We start from the raw sequence: 25,489 nt of genomic DNA, 5'->3' as shown, positions 1-25,489 counted from the left end.
CAAATAGATTTGCAGCTGTAATTGCAGAGAAAATATTGAAAACCATTTATCATTTTCCTTCCACTTTGTGTTGGTCTATAACATAAAATTCCAATAAAATACATTAATGTTTTTGGTTGTAACATGATAAAATTTGAAAAATTTGAAGGGGTGTGAATATATTTTATAATATTTTAATATAATTATGGTTTTGTTATTTGGTATGATTGTTTTATTCTATTTTTGTATAAAGTAGGCCCCTTTGCTCTCCTATATATCCAGCATTGTGTAGGCCTCCCCAGCCCTGGTTCAGGGTTGGTAATGAGGCCTTGTCCTCAACATGGGGACAAGATTTTTTGCCAGGGGGCTCTCCTCCCTTGCAAAAAGCACCCCCATGTTAAGGGATCTGTAGCCTGGTATGGTTAATTTGGGGGGGGGGGCATGCCTATCTCCCCCTTTGCCCAACAGTCAGGTTGCATGCTTGGATAAGGGTATGATATGGAATTTTAGGGGAACTCATGTTTTTCCTTCTTGATTTTTTTGTTAAGGTTCTAATATAGAATTCGGGATAGATGCATTTTTTTTTTTTGATGGGGTCCTCTTAAAATTTATACCAGACAAAGACTTTTTCTGAATTATGGAAGAACCCCCAGGCCAATTTTTCTTTCTGCATGTTCCCCCAAAACATCATTATCAAGCTCCCCAAAAAATTAACACAAGACCCTTATCTGAACATGCAGATGCCCCTTTGCTTCTGAACCATACCAGGCTACATGCCCTCAACATGGGGGGGGGGGGCGTAACTTGCCAGGTGGGACCCCCTTGGCAAAGCACCATATCCCCATGTTGATGAGGACATTATGAGTGCATGATGTATTCATTTTTTTTAAATAAAGTTTTTTTTATAAAAAGAATGAAACCGTTTTTGAATTTGTAATTTTTTTAACATATTACAAATTGCACTATATATTCCTGATCGACACTCAAGAGAACCCTGAATTACTAGGGTCTAAAGTTAAAGGATAAGTTCACCTTTACAGAAAAAATAATAAATGCAGATATTTTTGCAGCGAAAAATGTACATTATTATTTTTCCGTGCAGGAGCCTGGAAAGCATTGCACCTGCGAACAGTAGATCATCATGGGTATAATGTGGGCTCCTACAGTCATGTCCTCCAGCTTTCAGCCCATACTTCTGTATGGGCTTTCTGTTTAAAAGCTGGAGAACATACATGTTGGTGGACTAAAAGAGCGCTCATCAGCGCCCCCCGCAGCCCTCTAACGCTACAAGTCCATCTGCTGTGGTGGAAGATGGTAATTCACATCTGTGAATGAATGATGTGACTGTGTGGGTGGAGCCTCTTGTTTGTTTTGTAAGTCTACTTTACTACAGCTTCCCTATGACTGGAAGCCATTACTTTATAGCATTAGCACAAAAAGTGAGGGACGTCACTATGAACAACAACTAAACAAAAGTGACTCTGGTGGGACTCGAACCCACAACCTTTGAATTGCTACACCAGCGAGAAGTCCAATGCGCTATCCATTGCGCCACAGAGCCCTTGATGGACCTTGCCTGAGGAACTACCGAAGTAGTAGCAAATAAACAAATTTGAATAAAGGCTGCCATTGGAGAGTAGGGATGTGCTCAATTTCTCACATCCCTGGCCCGCGATCCAGAATAACGCCTACTCAAGATTCTGAGAAAACAAAAAAAGTGTGTTTTTCTTCACATCAGCCACACACACTAGAACTCTTCACCATGTGTATGTGAGAACCCTACTTAAAACATATACACCATCCATAAGCCTCCTAGTCAGTGTCTCACCCACCCTTTCCCTATGCTCAGACCTATAGAAAGCAGCATAGTTTTCCATCACATACCGTATAGGACACATGGCATTTCATCATCATTCCCTTGCTAGGTCCCCGGTCTGGGTTCTACATAAAATATATAGCCTTGCAAAGCCAGAAACCACTTTCTGACCCTTGCATTGCTCACTCCCTTCTGAGCCTTCCACTGTAGAGGAGAATGGGAGTCGTTTGCCAAAAAGGTAATACCTCAAGGACACTCTAGTACCAATTTATGGCCAGAGACTCCCTTTCCACCTTTGAATAGTTCCTCTCTGCAGATTCCATTTGCGGTAGGCTACTGGGTGTTCTTCACTGTTAATGAAATTCTTGACCATAGGCGTGCACAGGGGGTGTGCCAGGTGTGCCTGAGCACACCCTAAATCACTATTAGCTGGATTCAGGATGGCAGGCGCATAGTTGCACTACGCCGCCGTAAGTTTGCAAGGCAAGAACTGTATTCACAAAGGGGCCGGTGTAAGCGCGCCTAATTCAAATGAGAATGTGGGGGGCGTGTTTTATGTATATGACGTGTGACCTGACGTGATTGAGTTTTTTTAAGAACGGCGCATGCGCCGTCCCTGTACATATCCCAGTGTGCATTGCGGCTAAGTACGCTGCACGGACGTATTGGTTTCGACGTGGACGTAAATTACGTCCAGCCCTATTCACGGACGCCTTACGCAAACAACGTAAAATTTTCAAATTTCGATGCGGGAACGACGGCCATACTTAACATTGGCTACGCCACCTAGGGGGCATGTTTATCTTTAGGCGGCCTATCTCTTACAGAAAACGGCGTATCTTTACTGCGACGGGCGGACGTACGTTCGTGAATAGGCGTATCTAGTGATTTTCATATTCTACGCCGAACACAATGGGAGCGCCACCTAGCGGCCAGCCTAAATATTGCACCCTAAGATAGGACGGCGTAAGCCGTCGTATCTTAGATAGGTTTAAGTGTATCTCTGTTTGAGAATACACTTAAACTTAGGACAGCGCAAATTCCGAGTTAGGTCGGCGTATCTACTGATACGCCGGCCTAACTCTTACTGAATCCAGCTAAATGTGCGGTGCTGATTCCCCCTACTGCCCAGGCCTCCCCCTCCCTTGTTTCCCCCTCTCCTCCCCACAGTTTTGCTTTCTTCCCTCCTCTCTTATTCCCCCAGCTGCTGCAGGGAATGTTTCAGGATGGAGAGTGGGGGAAGGGGCTAGTAAATATGCAATTTATCGGCCCCTTCCTTTTCTAAATGAACACACCCGCTCACTGTGTCCATTAACAACTGAAGCATAGTAAACTGTGCTTACTATGCTTCAGTTTGAGAAAGAACAGCAAGCCACACAGCACAGGGCACTTCCTATTCATTCACTGTATAGTGCAGCTGAGGCTGCAGAGAAAGGCATGTGTTTTTGAGCATTAGGGTGCACAACTTAATGCAATGGGCTGCACACACCTATGTTCTTGACTAAACGTGTAGGTGTTCAACACGGGTCCCTTACACAATACTACCTTCAAGTGGTTGTAAACCTATTTTTTTTAAATAACCAACATATTATACTTACCTGCTCTGTGCAATGTCTTTGCACAGAGCAGCCCCGATTTCCCCCTTTTAAGGTCCCCCACTGGAGCTCCAGCCCCCCCTGTCGAGTGCACACATTGCAAGCATTCCTTTAGACGTAAAGAACTTCTCACCAAAACTGAAATTTATTGTTGCAGACTTAGTGCAGACTTCTGGGAAAATCAGAGAGCCAATCACACAAGCAGGAAATGACATCTCTGAGGGTGTTCTGTACACAGAACCTGCGAACAGACCAAAAGTTTGTGTGAACTTTAGAACTCTGTGAAAGTCAATGGGACTCGAACGTTTGAAATCTAAAGTGCAAATTTTCAAGGCTAATATGCAAGTTATTGTCCTAAAAAGTGTTTGGGGACCCGGGTCCTGCCCCAGGGGATATGTATCAATGCAAAAAAAGTTTTAAAAACGAACGTTTTTTTCGGAAGAAGTGATTTTAATAATGCTTAAAGTGAAACAATAAAATTGAAATATTCCTTTAAATTTCGTACCTGGGGGTGGGGGGGTGTATAGTATGCATGTAAAGTAGCGCTTGTTTCCTTTGCTTAGAACTGTCCCTGCACAAAATTTAATTTCTGAAGGAAAAAAGTAATTTTAAATCACTCGTGGCTATAATGAATTGTCGGCTCCCAGCAATACAGAGAAAAGTCATTCATAAAAAAAAATGCGTGGGGTCCCCCCAAATTTAATTACCAGGCTCTTCAGGTCTGGTATGGATATTAAGGGGAACCACGTCAAATAAAAAAAAATGATGTGGGGTTCCCCCCAAATATCCATTCCAGACCCTTAGGTCTGGTATGGATTTTAAGGGGAACTCCACCCCAAATAAAAAAAAAATGGCGTGGAGTTCCCCCCAAAAATCCACACCAGACCCTTTATCCGAGCATGCAACCTTGCAGGCCGCAGAAAAAGAGGGGGGACGAAAGAGCGCCCCCCCTCCTGAACCGTACCAGGCCACATTCCCTTAACATTGGGAGGATGATTTGGGGGTCTGTGGGCCCCTCAAAGCACCATGTCTCCATGTTGATGGGCACTCATCCCCACAAACCTTGCCCGGTGGTTGTGGGTGTCTGCGGGCGGGGGGCTTATCGGAAACTGGAAGACCCTTTTAACAAAGGGGACCCCTAGATCCCACCCCCCCCAATGTGAATTGGTAATGGGGTATATTGTAACTCTACCATTTAGCAAAGAAAGTGTAACAATTGTAAAAAAAAAACACACACAGACACCGTTGGGAAAGTCCTTTATTAAAAAAAAGTTCTATTTTTTGGGGTGGGGTTCCCCTTAAAATCCATACCAGACCTGAAGGGTCTGGAATGGATATTTGGGGGGAACCCCACGTCATTTTTTCTTAAATTTGACGCGGGGTTCCCCTTAATATCCATACCAGACCTGAAGGGCCTGGTAATTGAATTTGGGGGGACCCCCACGCATTTTTTTTATTTTTATGAATGACTTTTCTCTGTATTGCCGGGAGCCGACAATTCATTATAGCCGCGATTGATTTTAAATTACTTTTTTTCCTTCAGAAATGACACTTTGTGCAGGGACAGTTCTAAACATGGGAAACAAGCGCTACTTCACAGGAATACTATACACTCCCCCAGATATGCAATTTAAAGGAATATTTCACTTTTATTGTTTCACTTTAAGCATTATTAAAATCACTACTCCCGAAAAAACTGCAGTTTAAAAAAAAAAAAAATTCATAGATGTCCCCTGGGACAGGACCCAGGTCCCCAAACACTTTTTATGGGAATAACTTGCATATTAGCCTTTAAAATTAGCACTTTAGATTTCAAACGTTTGAGTCCCATAGACTTTAATGGGAAATTGTTTGCTGTTCGGCAAACAGGCAATGTTCGAGTCGAACATGAGTTCGACTCGAACTCGAAGCTCATCCCTATACACTTTGTACGGAACAACTCTATGGTTGTCATTATGCATTGATTTTTAGAGAAAGTTACAACGCTGCAGATTGAAAAGGAAATATAATTTTAATATCAATAATAAGTTACAATTTGGCTTGTGTCACAATTGTATACACTATATATATGTATATATATATATATATACCGTATTTATCGGCGCATAACATGCACAGGCGGATAACACGCACCCTAACTTTAAGAGGGAAGTTTCAGGAAAAAAACTTTGCACATCCCCCTGCGTATAACACGCAGGCACAGTTTACCCTCTATTTTCAGGGTAAAAAAGTGAGTGCTATACGCCAATTTTTATTTGCAATTTATTTTTTTTCCCCCACAAAGGTGGAGTTACCCTTTAAACAGCTTACTATGAAAATCAACATGACCCAGGAATGATTTGTAACCTTCTGATCTAGAAGCAGATACACAAGATCTATTACATGCAATTTGCCAAAGGTTTTGGCTACTTTTGTTTAATGGCTCCTGGGGTTGCTCATAGAATTATTTAAAGTGATACTAAACCTAATTTATTATTATTTTTTAATAACAAGTATATCATACTGACTTTCATAGCTCCCAACTGTCCCTGATTTCGAGGGACTGTCCCTGATTTGGAGCAATGTTACTCTGTCCCTCATTCCTCCTCATTTGTCCCTCATTTTGGTCTGATCTATATAGTTGTATATAAAATTCACTTTTTATCTTTCAAAAAGTGTTTCCCAGTGATAAACCTTTCATCCAAATTCTTGCATTTGTAAATTTTAAAAGCCGATATAAAGGATTTTTTTCCCCTGCTGTAGCAAATTTGAATGTGCTCTGCTGTTTTTTTTTGCCTTCCTCTGGATCAACTGTGGGTATAGAATTGGGTATATGGGATTGTACGATATTTTTTATTTTATTTTTTATGGTTGAACTGGATGGACTTGTGTCTTTTTTCAACCTGACTATTAATGTAACTATGTAATGGTAAAAAAAAGCCGTTGTGGATTTAATTAACCTTTTTTGGGGGGTAATTCTCCTTTAAGGGAGTGTGGCAGGGGGAGTGTCCCATGCCTACATACGTTTGCTGGTAGGTGTCCCTCATTCCCATCTCAAAATGTTGGGAGGTATGTGACCTGCTCTCTGCGATGGTTTTGCACAGAGCAGCCCCTATCCCTCTTGGGTCACCCGCAGCCACTCCTGATTCCTCCCTCCTTTTGAGTAACCCCCAGCAAGCCTCTTGCTGAAGGGGTACTCGTGTGGGCTCACTTCCAAGTCCAAAAAAGAATGTGACAAGCACAGCATCCCACGCCATTTTTACCAGATGCACAATAGTGACATCAAGTGCCTTGAGGTGTTGGCAATTGAAGCTATCACCAGGGGCTCACTTACTGAGAACAATAGGTTTTTCCTCCTATGCAGCGCGGGAAACCTTTTGGATTTATATGTTTGGATCCCTTTCTCCGAATGGCCTAAATGAAGAACTGGAAATACACTGCATTGATTACTCTTTACACGCCATGTGCCTAAGGCCAATTTGTGCCACATACCAATGTGACCCCAGGATATATGGGTATATGTATAGATACATATATATATATATATATATATATATATATATATATATATATATATATATTTTTTTTTTCCCATCATTATTGGTATCTTTAGATTAATTTTTATTCTAATTTTATTTTTATTATTATTAAAAAAAAATCTATCATTATTTTTATTTTCATCTATATTATGAGTTTTTATTTTGTCTAGTTTCAATTAATCATGGTCACTATAGTATAGATGAAGTTAACCCCTCCAGCTTGTGAGCTCATAGTTGTATCGTTAGCTTTTCATTATCACTATTATTGTGTTTTATGACTTTGTTCATTTTAATTTTCAAATAAATCATTGATTTTATGGTATCAGTTTACTGTCCATACAATACTGTTTGGATTTAGCTCATTGAGCACTGCTCATTAGTTTCTCTTACCAATGCTAAATTTTCCTCAATGCTCAAGCAGTTGCACTGGGTTCTGATCCACTATTTACAATACTTAATTTGTCACAACACATCACAGGACCCAGTGGTTTGATAGCGCTTCAGGTTTTATGTATTTTTTTTCACTTCCAAGCCCCACTATCTGCATCACCCCCTGCTCCCTTATCATAGGATTTTATTGACATCAACAAAAGCCAATGGCTCCTGCTTCGATCAATCTGCCCTGTGTTGAGGGAGAGAATGGAGAGAGCCTCAGCTATTTTGCACATTGCTGGATCAAAATCGGGCTTAGGCAAGTATAAAAGGGGGGGGGGGGGCAAGATGTTTATTTACCTTATAATCTAAGTTCACCTTTTTCTTTTTTCTAAATTCCAGCTCCCCAATGTACCAATATAGCATTAATGTCAGGGCTCAAGTCCTGCGGGAACGCGTGGGAACAGAGTTCCTGCACTTTTTTCACAGCAGGAACTCAGTTCCCTTTGCAGGACTAGAGCAGCCAAGAGCAGCCGAGCCGCCGGAGCCAATCCTTCACTAAGCGGCGATGCCCAGCTCGAGTTACTGTCAGGGGCAGGCGAATCTTAGTAATCCTTTATGTTACTGGCCGCTTCCTGTATATGGATTCATCGGGTATTGTGCGGGTATTCCGTCACTTCCTCGATGACGCGAATTATCGCGGGATTTATAAAGAACTTGCTTCTTTCTAAATCCTGTGATAACTCGCGGCAGACCTCCGCAATGTCTCCTGGGAACAATGACAAAAGCTCCCAGGAGACATTGCGGCATCGAGGAAGTGACGGAATACCCGCACACTACCCGATGAATCCATATACAGGAAGCGGCCAGTAACATAAGGGATTACTAAGGTACAGTGGATCAAAAAAAAAAAAAGTAGTAATTATGTATATGAGCGTATATATATATTTTTTTTTTTGGTGGGGAAGTGGATCTTGGGTGGAAGTTCCCACACTTTTTTCCCCAGGACTTGACCCCTGATTAATGTACTTATTTTGCAAAAATAAAACAGCTTTCCATTTATTCTACTCATGTGTCATGACTTACAGTCTGTCCAGGAAGTAAGGCAGAAGTAATCGAGCAATGTTTTTAAACAACTATGAAGGCAGTGAGGTAAGTGTGTGTAGAATAAATGGAAAGCTGTTTTATTTTTGCAAAAGATGCACATTAATGCTACTGTTGATTGGTACAGGGGAACTGGAAATGGTGATTAAAGGTGAACTTGGCCTTTAATGCAGAGAATGCATTAAATCAAAAAACCTTCAGGCTTTAGAACCATTTTAAAGCCCAGAAACACCTCTGTCAGCTTTGTCTGGCTTTTGATGCAGGAGTCTGAGCTTTATAGCTCAGTTGGTTACAGTGTGGTGCTAATAACACCAAGCTCTTGGGTTTTATCCCTGTATGAGCAAAGCTTTTATTCCAGCAGTAGTGGATTTCCATGGGCAACAGTGCTTAGCCTATTTTATTTTAACCTATTAATCACAGTTATGTCACAGTTACCAATAATAACAGTTTTGCTAAAGACTTATGTTTACTGACGATAAATTGAATTTTTAATAGTTTAACCACTTCAGCTCCGGAAGATTTGGCTGCTCAATGACCAGGCCATTTGCAATACGGTACTGCGTCACTTTAACTGACAATCGCAATAAGCGTCTATTGATTGGTTTACGCAAAAGTAATAGCATCTACAAAATAGGGGAAAGATTTATGGCATTTTTCTTATTATAATTTTTTTTACTTGTAATGGCAGTGATCAGCAATTTTTATTGAAGAAAAGGAAAAGTACCCCTAGGGACTTTGAGTTGCAGCTATTTTTATTGGGACTGGAACATTATGACAGACAGATCGGACACTTTTGACAAATTTTTGGAAGCATTGACAATTATACAGGGATCAGTGCTATAAAAAAGCACTGATTACTGTGTAAATGTCACTGGCAGGGAAGGGGTTAACACTAGGGGGCGATCAAGGGGTTAACTGTGTTCCCTCCTGTGTTTTCTAACTGTAGGGGGGTAGGACTGGCTAGAGGAGATGACAGATCGTTGTTCCTAGCTACTAGGAACACACAATCTATCTCTCCTCTCCTCACAGGACAGGGATTTGTGTTTACACACACAAGTACCTGTTCTGGCTCTTGTGCCCGTGCTCACTTGTGGCCGGCGGTCATCGCGAACGCCAGCCAGCCAGCCAGCCACGCACATTGACAACCCTGCAGTGCAGCGGGCGTGCGTGCCTGCCATCCTCGCTAAAAGGGCTGACGTACAGCTACGATGGACCTGCAGCAGTATAATGATGGCGGATTGTCGGCAAGCAGTTAAAGAAATAAGACCTCATATCTTTCATTTCTGCTTTCTTTTATCACCAATCATGACAATGAAAATTAAAGAAAATAACCTGGGATGAATTGGAACATTTATGAAGGATCAATTCCACTACAGTGCCTTGAAAAATGATTCAAACCCCTTGAAATTTTCCACATTTTGTCATGTTACAACCAAAAACGTAAATGTATTTTATTGGGATTTTAGGTGATAGACCAACACTTGCGTTTTGGATGCGGGTCCATTGATTTCTATTACATGCAAAACGCTGCTTTTTGCGGGAAAAAAGTCCCAGACCCTTTCCAGAAACGCAGAGGCACAAAAAAGCATTGATGTGAACATGTTTCATAGGAAACCATGTTAAAAAAATTCCCTGCATTTCTGCAAAATGCAAAATGCATCAAAAAACGCATTAGTGTGAATGGAGCCTCAGGGGACACTAAAGGTTTCCATTTAAAAAAAAAAAAAAAAATAACAAACATGTTATACTTACCTCCACTGTGCAGCTCGTTTTGCACACAGTGGCCCCGATCCTGGTCTTCTGGGGTTCCTCGGCGGCTGTCTCAGCTCCTCCCCGCAAGAACTAGCCGCCTTCATGGGAGCTCTCATGGGGTTAGTTCTTGCGGACGTGCTCCCGTGATACAGCCGGAGGCTATAGCCGCCGACTGTATCACTCGACCCCGCCCCCCGGCGTGTCGCATCATTGGATGAGATTGACAGCAACGAGAGCCAATCTCCAATGATGAGCCGACTCAAGCTGGGGGTAACCATCGCAGGAACAAGCCCACAGAGTTTCGGGGCTTAGGTAAGTAAAACTAGGGGGCTGGGGGGCCGTCATTGCCAAGTTTTTTTTACCTTAATGCATAGGATGCATTAAGGTGAAAAAAACAAACCTTTACAACCCCTTTAAGGTAGAAAAATTTCCCTGTATGACAATTAGTGTCTCTAAGGCCCCGTACACACGACCAAACATGTATGCTGAAACTGGTCCGCGGACCAGTTTCAGCATACATGTTTGGTCGTGTGTAGGCGCGAGCGGGCAGATTTCCAGCAAACATTTGCCCGCCGGGCCTTTTCCCAGCAGACAAATATTCCTGGACGTGTTTTAAAACCGTCCGCTGGAATCCTGCCTGCTCGGACATGTACGGTCGTCAGTACAGACCTACCGTACATGTCCGAGCGCCCGCCGTCCCTTGCATGCGTCGAATGAGTTTGACGCATGCGTGGAAGCATTTAAATGGCAGGCCCGCCCACGTCGCCATGTCATCGCCGCGTCATCGTCGCGGCGACGACGCTGCCACGCCCCGCGTATTGTTTACGCGCGGACTTCTGTACGATGGTTAGTACAGCCATCGTACAGAAGCCCTCTGGCAGACATGTATGGTGAAAACGGTCCGACGGACCGGTTTCATCGTACATGTTTGCTCGTTAGTACCCGGCCTAAGAGTGGTATCCCGGTCTAAATCGTTCACATGTCTTCTGCCAAATGAGGGGGCAAGCAGATGACAGCTGAAGTTATATTCCAATAAGACCCCACAATCCCCGGATGAGGGTTGGCCCTTGTTCTCAACATGGAGACAAACTGCTTTGTCGGGGCAGGGGCTTTTTATCATCTCAATGTTTTCTTTATTCTGGCTTTTTAAAACAATAATATGATAATAACAAGGTTTATGTAAAAGGTTTAGGGTATTGTGAAACTTTTGGTAGTTAAGTATTGCATTTATTATAGAGGCCTACACATCTGTCCAAAATGAGGGACAGCTGAGAAGTAAAGAGGGACAGAGGGATTTGGTTGCACAGTCCCTCCAAATTAGGGATAGTTTTCGCGCTATATAAGACGCATTACAAGTTTATAAAAATGAAATAACAACTTGAAATGATAATAAAGAGAAAATATAAAGAACTGTTGTGCAAAAATAAAATAAAAGTGATCTGTATCAGTCCAAATAGTGCAGGAATCCACCGTTCATGCCCCCGATGACGTCAGATGTGAAGAAACGCGTAGGTAAAGCCAAAGCATGTGATGTCACCACACTTGTCTGTATCAGGAAGTGTTTGGATTGTTTGGATTACTGCCCAAGAATGGCATCTTTGTATTAAGCGTTTGTTTATTTTAAACTTTTACTTTTTAACTTTTAACTTTTTAGAGTTTTACACAGTTTTACACTATGTGAGTTTCCTTACTCTTATTATATGATATGGTGAACCATTTGGGAAACTGTAGATGTCACTAATCTGATACATATTGGAGAGTGGGAGACACCATAGTATTTTCGATAGTTGACTTCTATATAGATCCCTCAGGATGACATTATGATCAACATGCCAATTTGACTGTAATAGGGTTCAAAGTCTCCGGTAATGCCGCGTACACGCGGTCTTTTCGGCATAAAAAAACAAAGTTTTTTAAAATGTCATTTAATATGATCGTGTATGGGCTTCACATCGTTTTTCGGCTTCTGTCGATTTTTCGGGTTGTAAAAAATGATCGTGTGTGGACAAAAACAACGTTTTAAACCTGCGCATGCCCAGAAGCAAGTTATGAGATGGGAGCGCTCGTTCTGGTAAAACTACCGTTCATAATGGAGCAAGCACATTCATCACGCTGTAACAGCCAAAAAAGCACGAATCGTCTTTTACTAACACAGAATCAGCTAAAGCAGCCCAGAGGCAAATAGAACTTCCCCTTTAGAGTGCCGTCGTACGTGTTGTATGTCACTGCGCTTTGTTCATCATCTTTCAAAAACGATGGTGTGTGGGCAACATCGTTTTTAATGATGAAGTTGGAAAAACGTAGTTTTTTGGACATGCTGAAAATGACATTTTTTTTTCATGCCGAAAAATGACCGTGTGTACGTGGCATTAGAGTCCTCTTTACTTGAGGTGGATTTGCACAGTCTCCATACCGGCACAGTGGTGGATTCCTGCACTATTGGCCTATTGCCCAACAATGAATGAGCAACAGCATGTGCAGTGCCTTCCACATCTTGTCATGTTACAACCAAAAATGAAAATATATTTTACTGGGATTTTATGTGATAGACCGACACAAAGTGGCACATAATTGTGAAGTGGAAGGAAAATTATAAATGGTTGTCAAAATGTTTTACAAATAAATATATGAAAACTGTGGTGTACATTTGTATGGCGCCCCCCTGAGTCAATACTTTGTAGAACCGCCTTTCACTGCAATTACAGCAACAAGTCTTTTTGGGGATGTCTCTACCAGCTTTGCACATCTAGAGAGGAACATTTCTCCCCATTCTTCTCTGAAAAATATCTCAAGTTCTGTCAGATTGGATGGAGAGCGTCTGTGATCAGCAATTTTCAAGTCTTGCCACAGATTCTCAATTGGATTTAGTTCTGGACTTTGTGACCCAGTGGCCATTCTAATACATGAATATGCTTTCATTCCAAACAATTCCATTGTAGCTCTGGCTGTATGTTTAGGGTCGTTGTCCTGATGGAATGTGAACCTTCGCCCCAGTCTCAAGTCTTTTTCAGACTCTAAGGCCCCGTACACACGAGGAGACATGTCCACTGAAACTGGTCCGCAGACCAGTTTCCGCGGACATGTCCGACCGTGTGTACGGCCTAGCGGACAGGTTTCCAGCGGACAAAACTTTCTAAACATGCTTAGAAACTTGTCCGCTGGAAACATGTCCGTCGGACATCTCTGATGGTTAGTACGCCTAATCGGACATGTCCGCTGGTTATTACGTTTAACCAGCGGACCGAAATCCCGCGCATGCGTCGAATTGATTTGACGCATGCGTGGAAGCATTGAACTTCCTGGTTTGCGCACGTCGCCGCGTCACCGTCACCGCGTTCTCTGTCCGCGGGGATTTTGGTCTGATGGTGTGTACACACATCAGACCAAAATATCCCAGGAGACATGTCCGATGAAAACGGTCCGCGGACTGATTATATCGGACATGTCTCCTCTTGTGTACGGGGCCTAACAGGCTCTCTTCTAAGATTGTCCTGTATTTGGCTCTATCCATCTTCCCATCAACTCTGACCAGCTTTCCTGTCCCCGCTGAAGAAAAGCATCCCCACAGCATGATGTTACCACCACCATGTTTCACGGTGGGGATGGTGTGTTCAGGGTCATGTGAAGTGTTAGTTTTCTGTCACACATAGCGTTTTGCTTTCGGGCTAAAAAGTTCAATTTTTGGTCTCATCTGACCAGAGCACCTTCTTCCACAGGTTTTCTGTGTCCCCCACATGGCTTTTCACAAACTTCAAACAAAACTTCATATGGCTTTCTCTTGCCACTCTTCCAAAAAATGCCAGATTTGTGGAGTGCATGACTAATAGTTGTCCTGTGGACAGATTCTCCCACCTGAGCTGTGAATCTCTGCAGCTCCTCCAGAGTTACCATGGGCCTCTTGTCTGCTTCTCTGATGAATGCTCTTCTTGCCCGGCCTGTCAGTTTAGGTGGACGGCCATCTCTTGGTAGGTTTGCAGTTGTGCCATACTCTTTCCATTTTCGGATGATGGATTCATTGAACAGAGCTCCGTGAGATGTTCAAAGCTTGGGATATTTTTTTTATAACCTAACCATGCTTTAAAGTTGGCCTTTATTATGCTGTTTGTTCACTAAGGTTCTCTAACAAATGTATGAAGGCTTCACAGTACAGCTGTATTTATACTAAGATTCAATTACACACAGTTGGACTCTATTCACTAATTAAGTGACTTCGGAAGGCAATTAGCTCCACTAGATTCTAGTTAGGGGTATCAGAGTAAAGGTGACTGAATACAAATGCACGCCACACTTTTCAGATAATTAGTTGTAAAAAATTTGGAAAACCTTTTATCATTTCCCTTCCACTTCACAATTATGTGCCACTTTGTGTTGGTCTATCACATAAAATCCCAATAAAATACATTTACGCTTTTGGTTGTTACATGACAAAATGTGGAAAAAGGGGGTATGAATACTTTTTCAAGGAATTTTAATCTGTTTACTAGTCTATGGACCCTTTAACACACCTGTGTGTAGCTGGGAAAAGGTTATGCTGCAAATAGCAGTGCAAAAAAAATATTACACGTTTACATGTGTACAGCAGGCAATTCTAGAGGGAAATTATATTTATTGCGCCTGTAGTCCCAGAGCTTTTTGTCTGTATTTTTGCACCATTATATTTTTTTCTATATTGTTTACAATGTGTTCTTCATTTAAATGTCTTAAATTTCTTCATTTCTTCTTGGCTCCGCAGCTGACGTACACAAAGGTACAGAGATGCTTGGAATATAATTGAGCTAATATGAGCATGTGGCTATATTAGGTCAATTATGTTATAAGCATCCCGCCTTTGTATACATGCAGCCGCAGGATAAGAAATCTGTGATCTGTAGCTCACTGGCATGGCGATGATGGCTATTTTTTGAATTTGGACTCTAATTTAATGGCACCCCTTTTTTACATCTCATGAAGATAGCAGGTTTGCAAATTCATTTTCCTATAACATGGCCAGATCTGACCTTGGTTGCCTTATGTATCAAAACAAATGGCTTTAGAAAATGCCTGCAGTAGAGACAGGCCCGGATTTCCCACAAGGCCACGAGGCCAGGCCTCGGGGCGGCAGGGCGCATTGGGGCGGCAGCAGCATGAGTCCCCCGACGGCCAGTTAAGGCGGTAAGTTGCTTTCTGGAATCCGCTTGCTCGTTAACAAGTGATTACAGCGATGTTGCCGAAATCACTCCGTCCTCCCCCAGGCTGCCGAGTTTGTCTCCTCTGACTGTCCCTGCCGCCGATGTACACAGTGAGAGGGTTGAGCTGTGCTCTTCCCATCTCAGCTGTGACAGGAGTTCTAGCACAGTGCTAGGACTCCTGTTTTGGAGGTGACAGGGTCAAAAAAGAGAACCTGTCACCTCCAATTGCTATCACACAGGGAATTGTTTTCTCCTGTGTGATAGCAATAAGGACGGGCATTCGTGGAAGCCGGCCAGCTCATCTTTTTAGACTTTCTTGAATGACATTCTTGTAAGTGCAATATTTTTTATTAAATTCAAATAGTTTTTATGGTACATCACTATTGTGGATTCATTTTTTTTGGTGGTTTTACCATTGCTGTGGATACTGGGAGAGCCCTGAGGCTGCAAGGTTGGAGACAGTCCAGGTTAAAAGGCCCTGGCTGGGGTTCAGCCGCAAGCAATTAAAGCTTATCTGTCTGGTAAGCGTGCCTTTTATATGGTGCTCCCTATCGGTGGTGGTTCTCTTCTCCCCAGTGTGTCACATGGTCTATGTTTTTATTAATTACGGTACATCACTATTGTGAGCCTTTTCTTTTTTTTGGGATTCTTATACCATCTTTGCCAATCTGGATGATCATAATTCCTGATGTCGATGGCCGTTCTAGTGTAAAGACCCTGGCTGGGGTTCAGCCGCAAGCTTATTATGCTTGCCTTTTGGTAAGCGCACATCCTATTTAGTTTCTTCACTGGTGGTGGTTAAGTTTTTGGCTTCACTGCATTTTCGTTTTTAGCAACATCTATACTCCAAGCTATTTGAGGACTTTGGAATCTATGGACTTTATAGCTTGGTCTTGCTAATATTGATTATCAATTTCAACCTTCACTTATTAGCGCAACTACAATCTTTTTTCTTATGTACTTTTGTGTGTATATCACTTTTTTGTTGCAGCTCACTTTTATTTAGCTATTTTTAAAATTTTTAGCGCGGTATAACCTTTTTTTCTATTTTGATAGCAATAAATGTTATGTGGAAAAAAAATAGATAAAAAAATAAAAAAAAATAAGAAATAATAATTAAATTATTAAACTAAAAAAGTAATTAAAGAGTAAGAAAAATAATATTAAAAATAATAAGAAAATTATACAAAAATAAAAAAAGTAAACGACAAGCTACAAAATAAAAAAAAGTGATAAAGTAAAAAAAAAAAGAAACAAAAAATATATGAATGAACCGTGCCATCCGGTTGCCATATTTGGTTGGCAGGGAGGGGGTGCATTGCGGAACCTGGCCTTGGGGCGGCAGGGAGAGCAAATCCGGCCCTGAGTAGAGATCAGTTAGATAAAGTCTAGGCAGCTCACGATATCACCAGCCTTCATATGTATGAGTGACTAAGGACGGTTTGGGAACCAATAGATGGTAATGGCTAATGTAAATGATATATAGGATGCAGACTGTTGGTAGCATACAGCAGATTAGTTTAGTTTTTTCTTTAAAAAAATTTGAAATTCAGTTTGGCATGTACCAGCGATTTTTAGTAATGCTTAACCACTTCAGCCCCGGAAGAATTTACCCTCTTTCTGACCAGAGCACTTTTTGCGATTCGGCACTGCGTCGCTTTAACTGACAATTGCGCGGTCGTGCGATGTTGCACCCAAACAAAATTGACGTCCTTTTTTCCCCACAAATAGAGCTTTCTTTTGGTGGTATTTGATCATCTTTGCATTTTTTTTCTTTGCGCTATAAACCAAAAAAGAGCGACAATTTAGAAAGCAATATTTCTTACTTTTTGCTATAATCAATATTCACAAAAAATCTATAAAAAAACATTGTTTTCCTCAGTTTAGGCCGATACGTATTCTTCTACATATTTTTGGTTAAAAAAAATTGCAATATGCTTATATTGATTGGTTTGCGCAAAAGTTATAGCGTCTTCAAAATAGGGGGTAGTTTTATGGCATTTTTTATATCAATAATTACGGCGATCTGCAATTTTTATTGTGACTGCGACATTATATCGGACACATCGGACACTTTTGGTGCTATTTTGGGACCATTGTCATTTATACAGCGATCAGTGCTATACAAATGCACTGATTTCTGTGTAAATGACACTGGCAATGAAGGGGTTAACCAGCAGGGGGCAAGGAAGGGGTTAAGTGTGTCCTAGGGAGTGATTCTAACTTTGGGGGGCTGGACTACGAGTGACACGACAGTGATCACTGCTTCCGATCACAGGCAGCAGTAGATCTCTGTCCTGTCACTAGGCAGAACAGGGAAATTGCTTGTTTACAAAGGCATCTCCCCGTTCTGCCTCTCTGTGACCCGATCACGGGACACCGGCGGACATCGAGTCCACGGGTCCCGGGGGCAGGGTCACGGAGCACCTGCGGGTGCGCCCACAATGCCGCAATTTAAAGAGGACATACTTGTATGCTCATTTGCCCAGCCGAGCCATTGTGTCGACGTATATCGTTGTGCGCTGGTCGGCATTTGTGGTTAAAGTAAAACATTTAAAATGCAAAACTCCATCAAATACCATGCCTAGGGGAAGGCCTGACACAACCTGTGAAGTTATGCATCTGTGCAAAAAAGTGTGGGTTTCTCTTCCAAAAATCCATAATACACCCCTATCTGAGCATGCAGCCATACCAGACCTCATGTCCTCAAGGAATACCTTGCCAGGGGAAACGCCCCATGGCAAAGCACCTTTTAACCATGTTGATGAGAACAAGGTCCTCTTCCCCACAACCTGTGGCTTTGGGTTCTGTGGGAAGTGGACTTGTTGGAATCTGGAAGCCCATAGTAATGTTATTGACCAAATATGACCATCTCTAAATAAGGGGTGTCCCCCTTGGCAAAGCACCTTGTCCCGATGTTGGCAAGGACAAGGGTCTCCTCCACGAAACCCTGGCTTAGTGGTTGGGAGGGTTTGTGGAAGGGGGGCTTATCGAAATCTAAAAGCCCCTTTAAAAAAGTTTTGAAGTTTCATCAATGAAATCTAATCAATCAATGAATAAATGAATGAATGAAAAACTTATATAGCGCGGCACATGCGAACTGAATCGCCTCTGGGGGCGGGGTGGATCTTTCAACCATCCGCCTCTCCTTCTTTCATAGATCACATTTCATTCATAATAGCTTTAGTACCAGATTCTATGAATGGAGGAGTTTGGCGGAAAGTGGGGGTTATCTGACATTTTTTATGAGGGCCTATCAAAGCTTCTTTTTGTGATCTGCACCTTTGCAACCTTTCTTCATCATTCAATACCCCACCAGTCAAAAGTTGACCAGTGACTGGGAGAAGTTATGACATAAAAAAGCAAAGCTTTGCCTCTACTTAGATGACCACCCCACACAAAGACACAGCACAGAACAAGGCATGGCATGTCAATAGTAGGGAAAACATCAGTTGCAGGGAGAAATGCGATATTGGTGACTATTCCTTTGCCCTCTGCCTTCTTTTTTGGGGCATAGCTTGTACAGTCCAGGTAAAGAGATACCATGTTTCCCATTCAAGACACATAGTCCACTGCTAGACGTGTAACTGTTTCCAGATATGGGGAACCACATATTCCTTCCTATGTGACCATACTCAGGCCTGAGCAGCCAATCACCAGGCTCAAACACTATCACGTAGGGGATGCCATGATGTTGGCCCCCATCTAACCTTCAACACCAGTCCACAACGAAGTTCAGACAGGCTGGAGTTCTGCAACAGAGAGGAGGTGTGGACGCGTTGCTGGGTACGTATACATGTTTGGAGGGTGGGCAATGTGTACACACTGTTACTTTTCCTAAATGGCCAGAGTGAAAATGGGGCAACTAAAACTGGGGACTGCAAAATCTGGTGCATCTGTGCATGGTAGTAAATCAGCTTCTAACTTCAGCTTGTTCAGTTAGGCTTTGACAATATATCCTAGAAACTGATTGGTGAAGCAGGTAATATGGCCATCCAGGTGTAATTCAGGTAATGCAAGAAGAGCTTCAATGACCCACGGATCCGTGAGAGACCAATGAGACACAGGAAAACAAATTTGAGTGTGTTCATAAGATCTCTGGTCTTTATTCAGTACCACAGTGGCTTACATGCAGAAGAAAGAAGGGAGGGCTGTGTTTTAATGCAAATGTTTCTAAAAGTTATACAAACTCAGTATTTTCTTATCATGATTTAAACTGCTGACTTTAGATAACATGAACTAGCTGATTATTTTGCTTATACAACAGGCTGCTCCGTGAATCAGCTTAACCACAATGACTCACAGGATGTGTTTCTATGCAAACTGTCAATTATGTCAAAACACATACGTTCAAAGTCAGTTATTTATACATTGTATTACAAATGATTTCTATGTAGAGCTTCACCAGAATTTGCACTCTCCAGTTTTAGTATATCAACCCCCAATGTCTCTTTAACAGCCCCCTAAACTTATATACTAGGTTCATCTGAACACGCATCTAATCAAGGGGGAACAAATGTTGCAACAATTGTTGTTTCTTTTGACGTCTGTCAGTAGGACGTGAGTTGCCCTTCTTATAGCCTAAACTATGACTATAAAGCCCTATACACATGGGCAAGAATCTTGTCAGGAAAAAAACGTTGTTTTTCCTGACGAGATTCTTGGCAAGAAACTCTTGCCGCCCGAGTGTACAGACACTCCTTTCAAAAGAACCGCGGTTCTTATGGAAGGCAAGAACGCGGTGACGTCATCGCGTAGGACGAGCATGCGCTCATCACATTCGATGCCTTCGCCGCCATCTTGCTGCACCCTACCTATGCCTAGGAAGCTACCGCGCATGCGTCAAAGTCATTTCGAGCATATGCAGGTTTCCATGGCGACAGGTAAGTATACACACTCTCGTTTTTTTTTTTGCCGAGAATCACAATGAGAAAATAGAGAGCGGGATATCTATTTTTCTCATCGAGATTTTAGGCAGTTTTCTTGACGAGAAACCTGAAAGCCTCGTACACACGCACGGTAAACTCGGCAAGAAAGCTCTGCCAGCAGTTTTTTTGTTGGTTCTTGCCGAGTAAACCGAGCGTGTGTACGAGGCTTGAGTCTTCAAAATAGTCAATTCTGAAGTCTCATGGTTTTTGGTACCTTACGTGGATGTCCAATTGTACAGTAGGAATAAAGAAGCTCATTAGACAGTTCTTAATAGACATGTGCACACTGAAATATTGGTCTACCCCAACACTGTTTCTATAATGATGAATCTTTTCTCTCTATGTCGAATCTTTCCTCTCTATGTAGAATTATCTTGGACTAATAGAGTTAGGTTAGGCACATTCGACCACAGGTTCGATAGACACAGATTGCTATTGTCAGCGTCATGTCGCATCTCCTATCTATCGAACTGTTGTAACAACGAAAATGAAAATAAAGCATTTTTTTATGTTGGATCTTTCGGATTTCGGATTTGTTAAAACGATAACGAAAATACCCGATTCAGACGAAAATTCATTCGGACGAAAGCGAATGCACATGTCTAGTTCTTAATATCTACCTGTAATATACTCAACACCTCAATTAGCTTTTTTTTTGATAAAAATAAGTTTTTGCATATGCATTGTATCTGACAATTGTTCTCCAATTGTTCTCCAATTTTGTAGTGGTGATAATGTGCATGCACTCCGTGTTGCTTGGTGGTGAGGACCAGCAAATACTTCTAGAGACAGCCCATGACCTTCGAATGACAGATGGCTCTGTGGTATTCATTCCTTACGACACCTTGCAGTACAGTCTTCCTTATGACCGTCCCTTTTACACCTTTACAAACAAGACAAGGCTTCGTCGGGCCTATGATGCTGTGCTCACCATCACCGTCACCTCTCAGCATGGAAACTTCTACGATTCATTCCGAGATGCAAAATCCAATGACGTGGTTCCAAGAGATCTTGACCCAGTAGAGGTAATATCTCCACATCTACTTCTTCTGCTCATATGGGTTATATAATGTTTTAATAAAATGTATTAATCAGAAAAAATATTCCAGATACATAAAAGCACAGCCTAAAGCTAGCCACATATGTTAGGAGTTCTCTTGTTCATCCCTGTAAGCTTAGTGAGAGAAATCAATGTTACCCCATCCGGTGCAGATGAAGGAATTTCCCGTGCTGGCTATTGTATTTTGACAATCACGACTCCCGCAGCTGTCAGAGTACCTGAACAATAACTGCAGTCACCATTTGGCTGACGATTTTCTGCCCAGCTGATTCGATTTTCAGATCAAAGTTTGTTAAAGGGTAAGTTCACCTTTGTACACCAAAAATATATAAAAAAAAAATATTTTCCTCAGTTTAGGCCGATACGTATTCTTCTACATGTTTGGTAAAAAAAAAACGCAATAAGCATTTACTGATTGGTTTGCGCAAAAGTTATAGCGTCGACAAAATAGGGGATAGTTTTATGGTATTTTTATTAAAACATTTTTTTTACTAGTAATGGCGGCGATCAGTGATTTTTATTATGACTGCGACATTATAGCAGATACATCGGACACTTTTGGCGCAATTTTGAGATCATTCACATATATACAGCGATCAGTGCTATAAAAATGCACTGATTACTGTGTAAACGTGACTGGCAGTGAAGGGGTTAACCACTAGGGGACTAGGAAGGGGTTAAGTGTGTCCTAGGGAGTGATTCTAACTGTTAGGGGGCGTGACTATGAGTGACATGTCACTTATTGCTGGTCTCGATAAGAGGGAGCAGACGATCAGTGATATGTCACTAGGAAAAACAGGGAGATGTTGTGTTTACATTGACATCTCCCCGCTCTTCAGCTCCATGACCCGATCGCGAGACACTGGTGGACATTGAGTCTGCGTGTCCCGCGGCACGATCACGGAGCTCGCGGTAGGGGCGCGCGTGCGACCACATGGCGGCAAATTTAAAGGGAAGTTCATGTATGTCCATTTGCCTGTCCGTGCCATTCTGCCGATGTAAATGTTCCTGCGCCGGTCGGCAAGTGGTTAAGTAAATCCTAAATTCAGTTAACATATAGACAAATTAGTATATGTACCACCTAAAGCCTCGTACACACGACCGAGTTTCTCGGCAAAAACCAGCAAGAAACTTGCTGGTATTTTTTTTTTGCCGAGGAAACCGGTCGTGTGTACACTTTTCGACAAGGAAACTGTCGAGGATCTCGTCGAGCCAAAAAGAGAGCATGTCTTCTTTTTCCTCGACAGGAATGGGGAAATTTGGCTCGCCGAGATCCTCGACAGCCTAACAAGGAACTCGACGAGCAAAACGATGTGTTTCGTCTGTTGAGTTTCTCGGTCGTGTGTACGAGGTTTAAGACTCTTAAGGTGTTTACCATTTCTACAAAATGTGTATCCCTAGGTATCTCCACTCTTTGCAACCATCTACAACTCCATCTACTTCATGGGCAGAGTTATTGAGAAGGTCTACAGATCAGGACAAAAAGTGACCGTCGCTTCCGTAGAACATCATTCTCAGAACTTAGAGTTGGATGGCTTTGGGTTCCCACTCTTAATGGATGAAGATGGAGATGCTCAGACGCCCTACGTAATTCTGGATACGGATGGAGAAAGTAGGATATTGACCCCTGTGTACACTATTAATCCAGCTACGGGAGACCTTCATTATCTGAGGAAAATCCACTACCCCTTCAACCACCACCCAGGAACTGATTCTGACTGTTGGTTTGACCGAAGCTCAATCTGCATCGGAGGTAGGAGCTTGTGTTGAAAATTGGTATGCAACTGTTATTTATTTATTATTTCCCAACCAAAGAAAGGAACTCTTATGCCGCGTACACACAATCGGAAATTCCATCAAGAAAAGTCCAATGTGAGCTTTTGGTCAGAAATTCCAACCGTGTGTAGGCTCTTCTTGGAGGAAAGTCCGATTGTCTGTATGCAATTCTGACGTGCAAAAATCCTACGCATGCTCGGAATCAATTTGACGCATGCTCGGAATCATAGAACTTAATTTTTCCTGGCTCGTTGTAGTGTTGTACGTCACCGCGTTCTTGGCGGTCGGAATATTGTTTGACCGTGTGTATGCAACGCAAGTTTGAGCCAAGATTCTGTTGAAAAAAAAATGCACTATTTTCTTGACGGATTTTCTGATCGTGTGTACGCGGCATTATTTTATTTAGCAAGACTCCTTGACATTTTGGATCTTGGCTTCCCAAAATGGAAAAATATTGTCTTATGTGTAAAGAATTTTTCAATTTAACAATGTGACAGTATAATGCCAGAAGTCATGAAGGAGCATACAGTGGTACATCCAGCATTTTATAGCTTCTGAAAATTTCCTTGGTTGTTTTCAGTGTAGGAGAAACAGAACAGCATTTTTCAGCAGATGAGTATTTTTGGCATCATGAAAAAAACTGTAATGATAAATTTTCTTTACGCATATGTCTTTTACAGTGACCTTTTTGCCATACAAAATATTTCAACAAAGTTAACTAATATATATATATATCGCTATATATCTATTTCTAGTTATTAAAGGGGTTGTAAAGGTTCATGTTTTTTCACCTTCAGCCCCGGACCATATTGCTGGTCAATGACCGTGCCACTTTTTGCGATTCCGCACTGCGTCGCTTAAACTGACAATTGCACGGTCATGCGACGTGGCTCCCAAACAAAATTGGCGTCCTTTTTTTCCCACAAATAGATCTTTTTTTTTGTGGTATTTGATTACCTCTGCGGTTTTTAGTTTTTGCGCTATAAGCAAAAATAGAGCGACAATTTTGAAAAAAAATTGTATTTTTTACTTTTTGCCATAATAAATATCTCTCAAAAATATATAAAAAAAACATTTTTTTCCTCAGTTTAGGCCAATACATATTCTTCTACATATTTTTCATTAAATACAAAATTTGCAATAAGCGTTTATTGATTGGTTTGCACAAAAGTTATAGCGTCTACAAAATAGGGGATAGCTTTATGGTATTTGGAAGATCCCATTAACAAAGGGGACCCCCAGATCCTGCCCCCCCCTATGTGAATTGGTAATGGGGTACAATGTACCCCTACCTTTTCACAAAGGAAATGTAAATAGTTGTAAAAAACACACACACCGTGGAAAAAAGTTCTCGGAAACTTTCGAGCGTTAAGAACGCGGTGACGTACAACACTGCAACGAGCCGAGAAAGTGAAGTTCAATGCTTCTGAGCATGCGTCAAATTGTTTCCGAGCATGCGTGTTTTCCCTTTGAAATTGCATACAGACGAACGGATATTCAGATAGCAAATTTTTCCGTCTGAAAAATTGAGAACCTGCTCTCAAACTTTTGCTGGCGGAAATTCCACCAGCAAAAGTCTGATGGAGCATACACACAATTAGAATTTCCGATGAAAAGCTCACATCAGACTTTTGCTGGTGGAAATTCTGCTTGTGTGTATGGGGCATTTGTGGTATGGATTATACGTCGTAAGTCATTGCTAAATTTATGGGCAAAAAAACTGAAAATGGTATCAAATACTAGCCAGAATTTTCCTTTCCTGATGCCAAGCCATGGCAGCATACATGTGATATAGTTCCACTCCTATCTCCACCCACAGAACCTGTTTAAATCTATAAAAGAAAAGGGAGTGCGCCCCCTATTCTCTGTAAAATATAACAAGATCAAAAAAGGGAGGGTCCGTATGTTGCCATGGACTGGTGTCAGAAAAGGAAAGTCACAGTAATATTTGATACAATTTCTTTTTTCCTGATGCCAACATGGCAGCATATATGTGATAAATAATAAGCTAAGCATGGAGGTCTCATGCTGTAAACTCAACTTTAATTAACAATAGACATGGAAGCCTGAATTACCCTTTTCCCAAACTCTACTGTCTTGAAAATCCTTGGATCCACCCTGTAGTACCTCAGGAAGGTGTGCTGCGAAGGCCAACTTTCTGCTTTGCAGATGGTCCCCAAGGACACTCTGGCTTTTGCTACACAGGGAGTAGAGACAGACCTGGTGGAATGGGCCTTGACCATTTCAGGAGGATCTTACCTGGTCATTCTTTAAGCTCTCTGGATGGTTTTGACTATTCAGGCAGATAGGGTTCTGGCTGTGGCCTCTTTCTCTTTAGAGTTTCCGGATGGGAAGATGAACAGTCTGTCCAAAGCCTTAAATGAGCAGGTGGCACGGAGATAGGTGCTCAGGATTTTAGGG

General features: G+C 41.9%; 1 protein-coding gene and 1 non-coding gene across 4 annotated transcripts in view; one reads left to right on the top strand and one right to left on the bottom strand.

Annotated features, from left to right (window-relative positions):
* Positions 1 to 25,489, top strand: part of GUCY2D (guanylate cyclase 2D, retinal) — a 121,860-nt gene that overhangs the window by 23,938 nt on the left and 72,433 nt on the right. For all 3 annotated transcript variants that reach the window (XM_040346784.1, XM_040346782.1, XM_040346785.1), the window contains exons 3-4: positions 20,959 to 21,257; positions 22,694 to 23,045. In XM_040346784.1, the coding sequence (XP_040202718.1) occupies positions 20,959 to 21,257; positions 22,694 to 23,045 (651 nt within the window). The remainder of the gene's footprint in view (positions 1 to 20,958; positions 21,258 to 22,693; positions 23,046 to 25,489) is intronic.
* TRNAR-UCU lies at positions 1,456 to 1,540 on the bottom strand. The gene is given in 2 exon segments: positions 1,456 to 1,491; positions 1,504 to 1,540. It is a non-coding gene; the product is annotated as a tRNA-Arg (tRNA).

Source organism: Rana temporaria, chromosome 3 (genome assembly GCF_905171775.1).
Source record: "Rana temporaria chromosome 3, aRanTem1.1, whole genome shotgun sequence".
NCBI classification, from domain to species: Eukaryota; Metazoa; Chordata; class Amphibia; order Anura; family Ranidae; genus Rana; species Rana temporaria.
The sequence above is the reverse complement of the archived record's forward strand: the minus strand, read 5'-3'. Positions and strand labels throughout refer to the sequence as shown.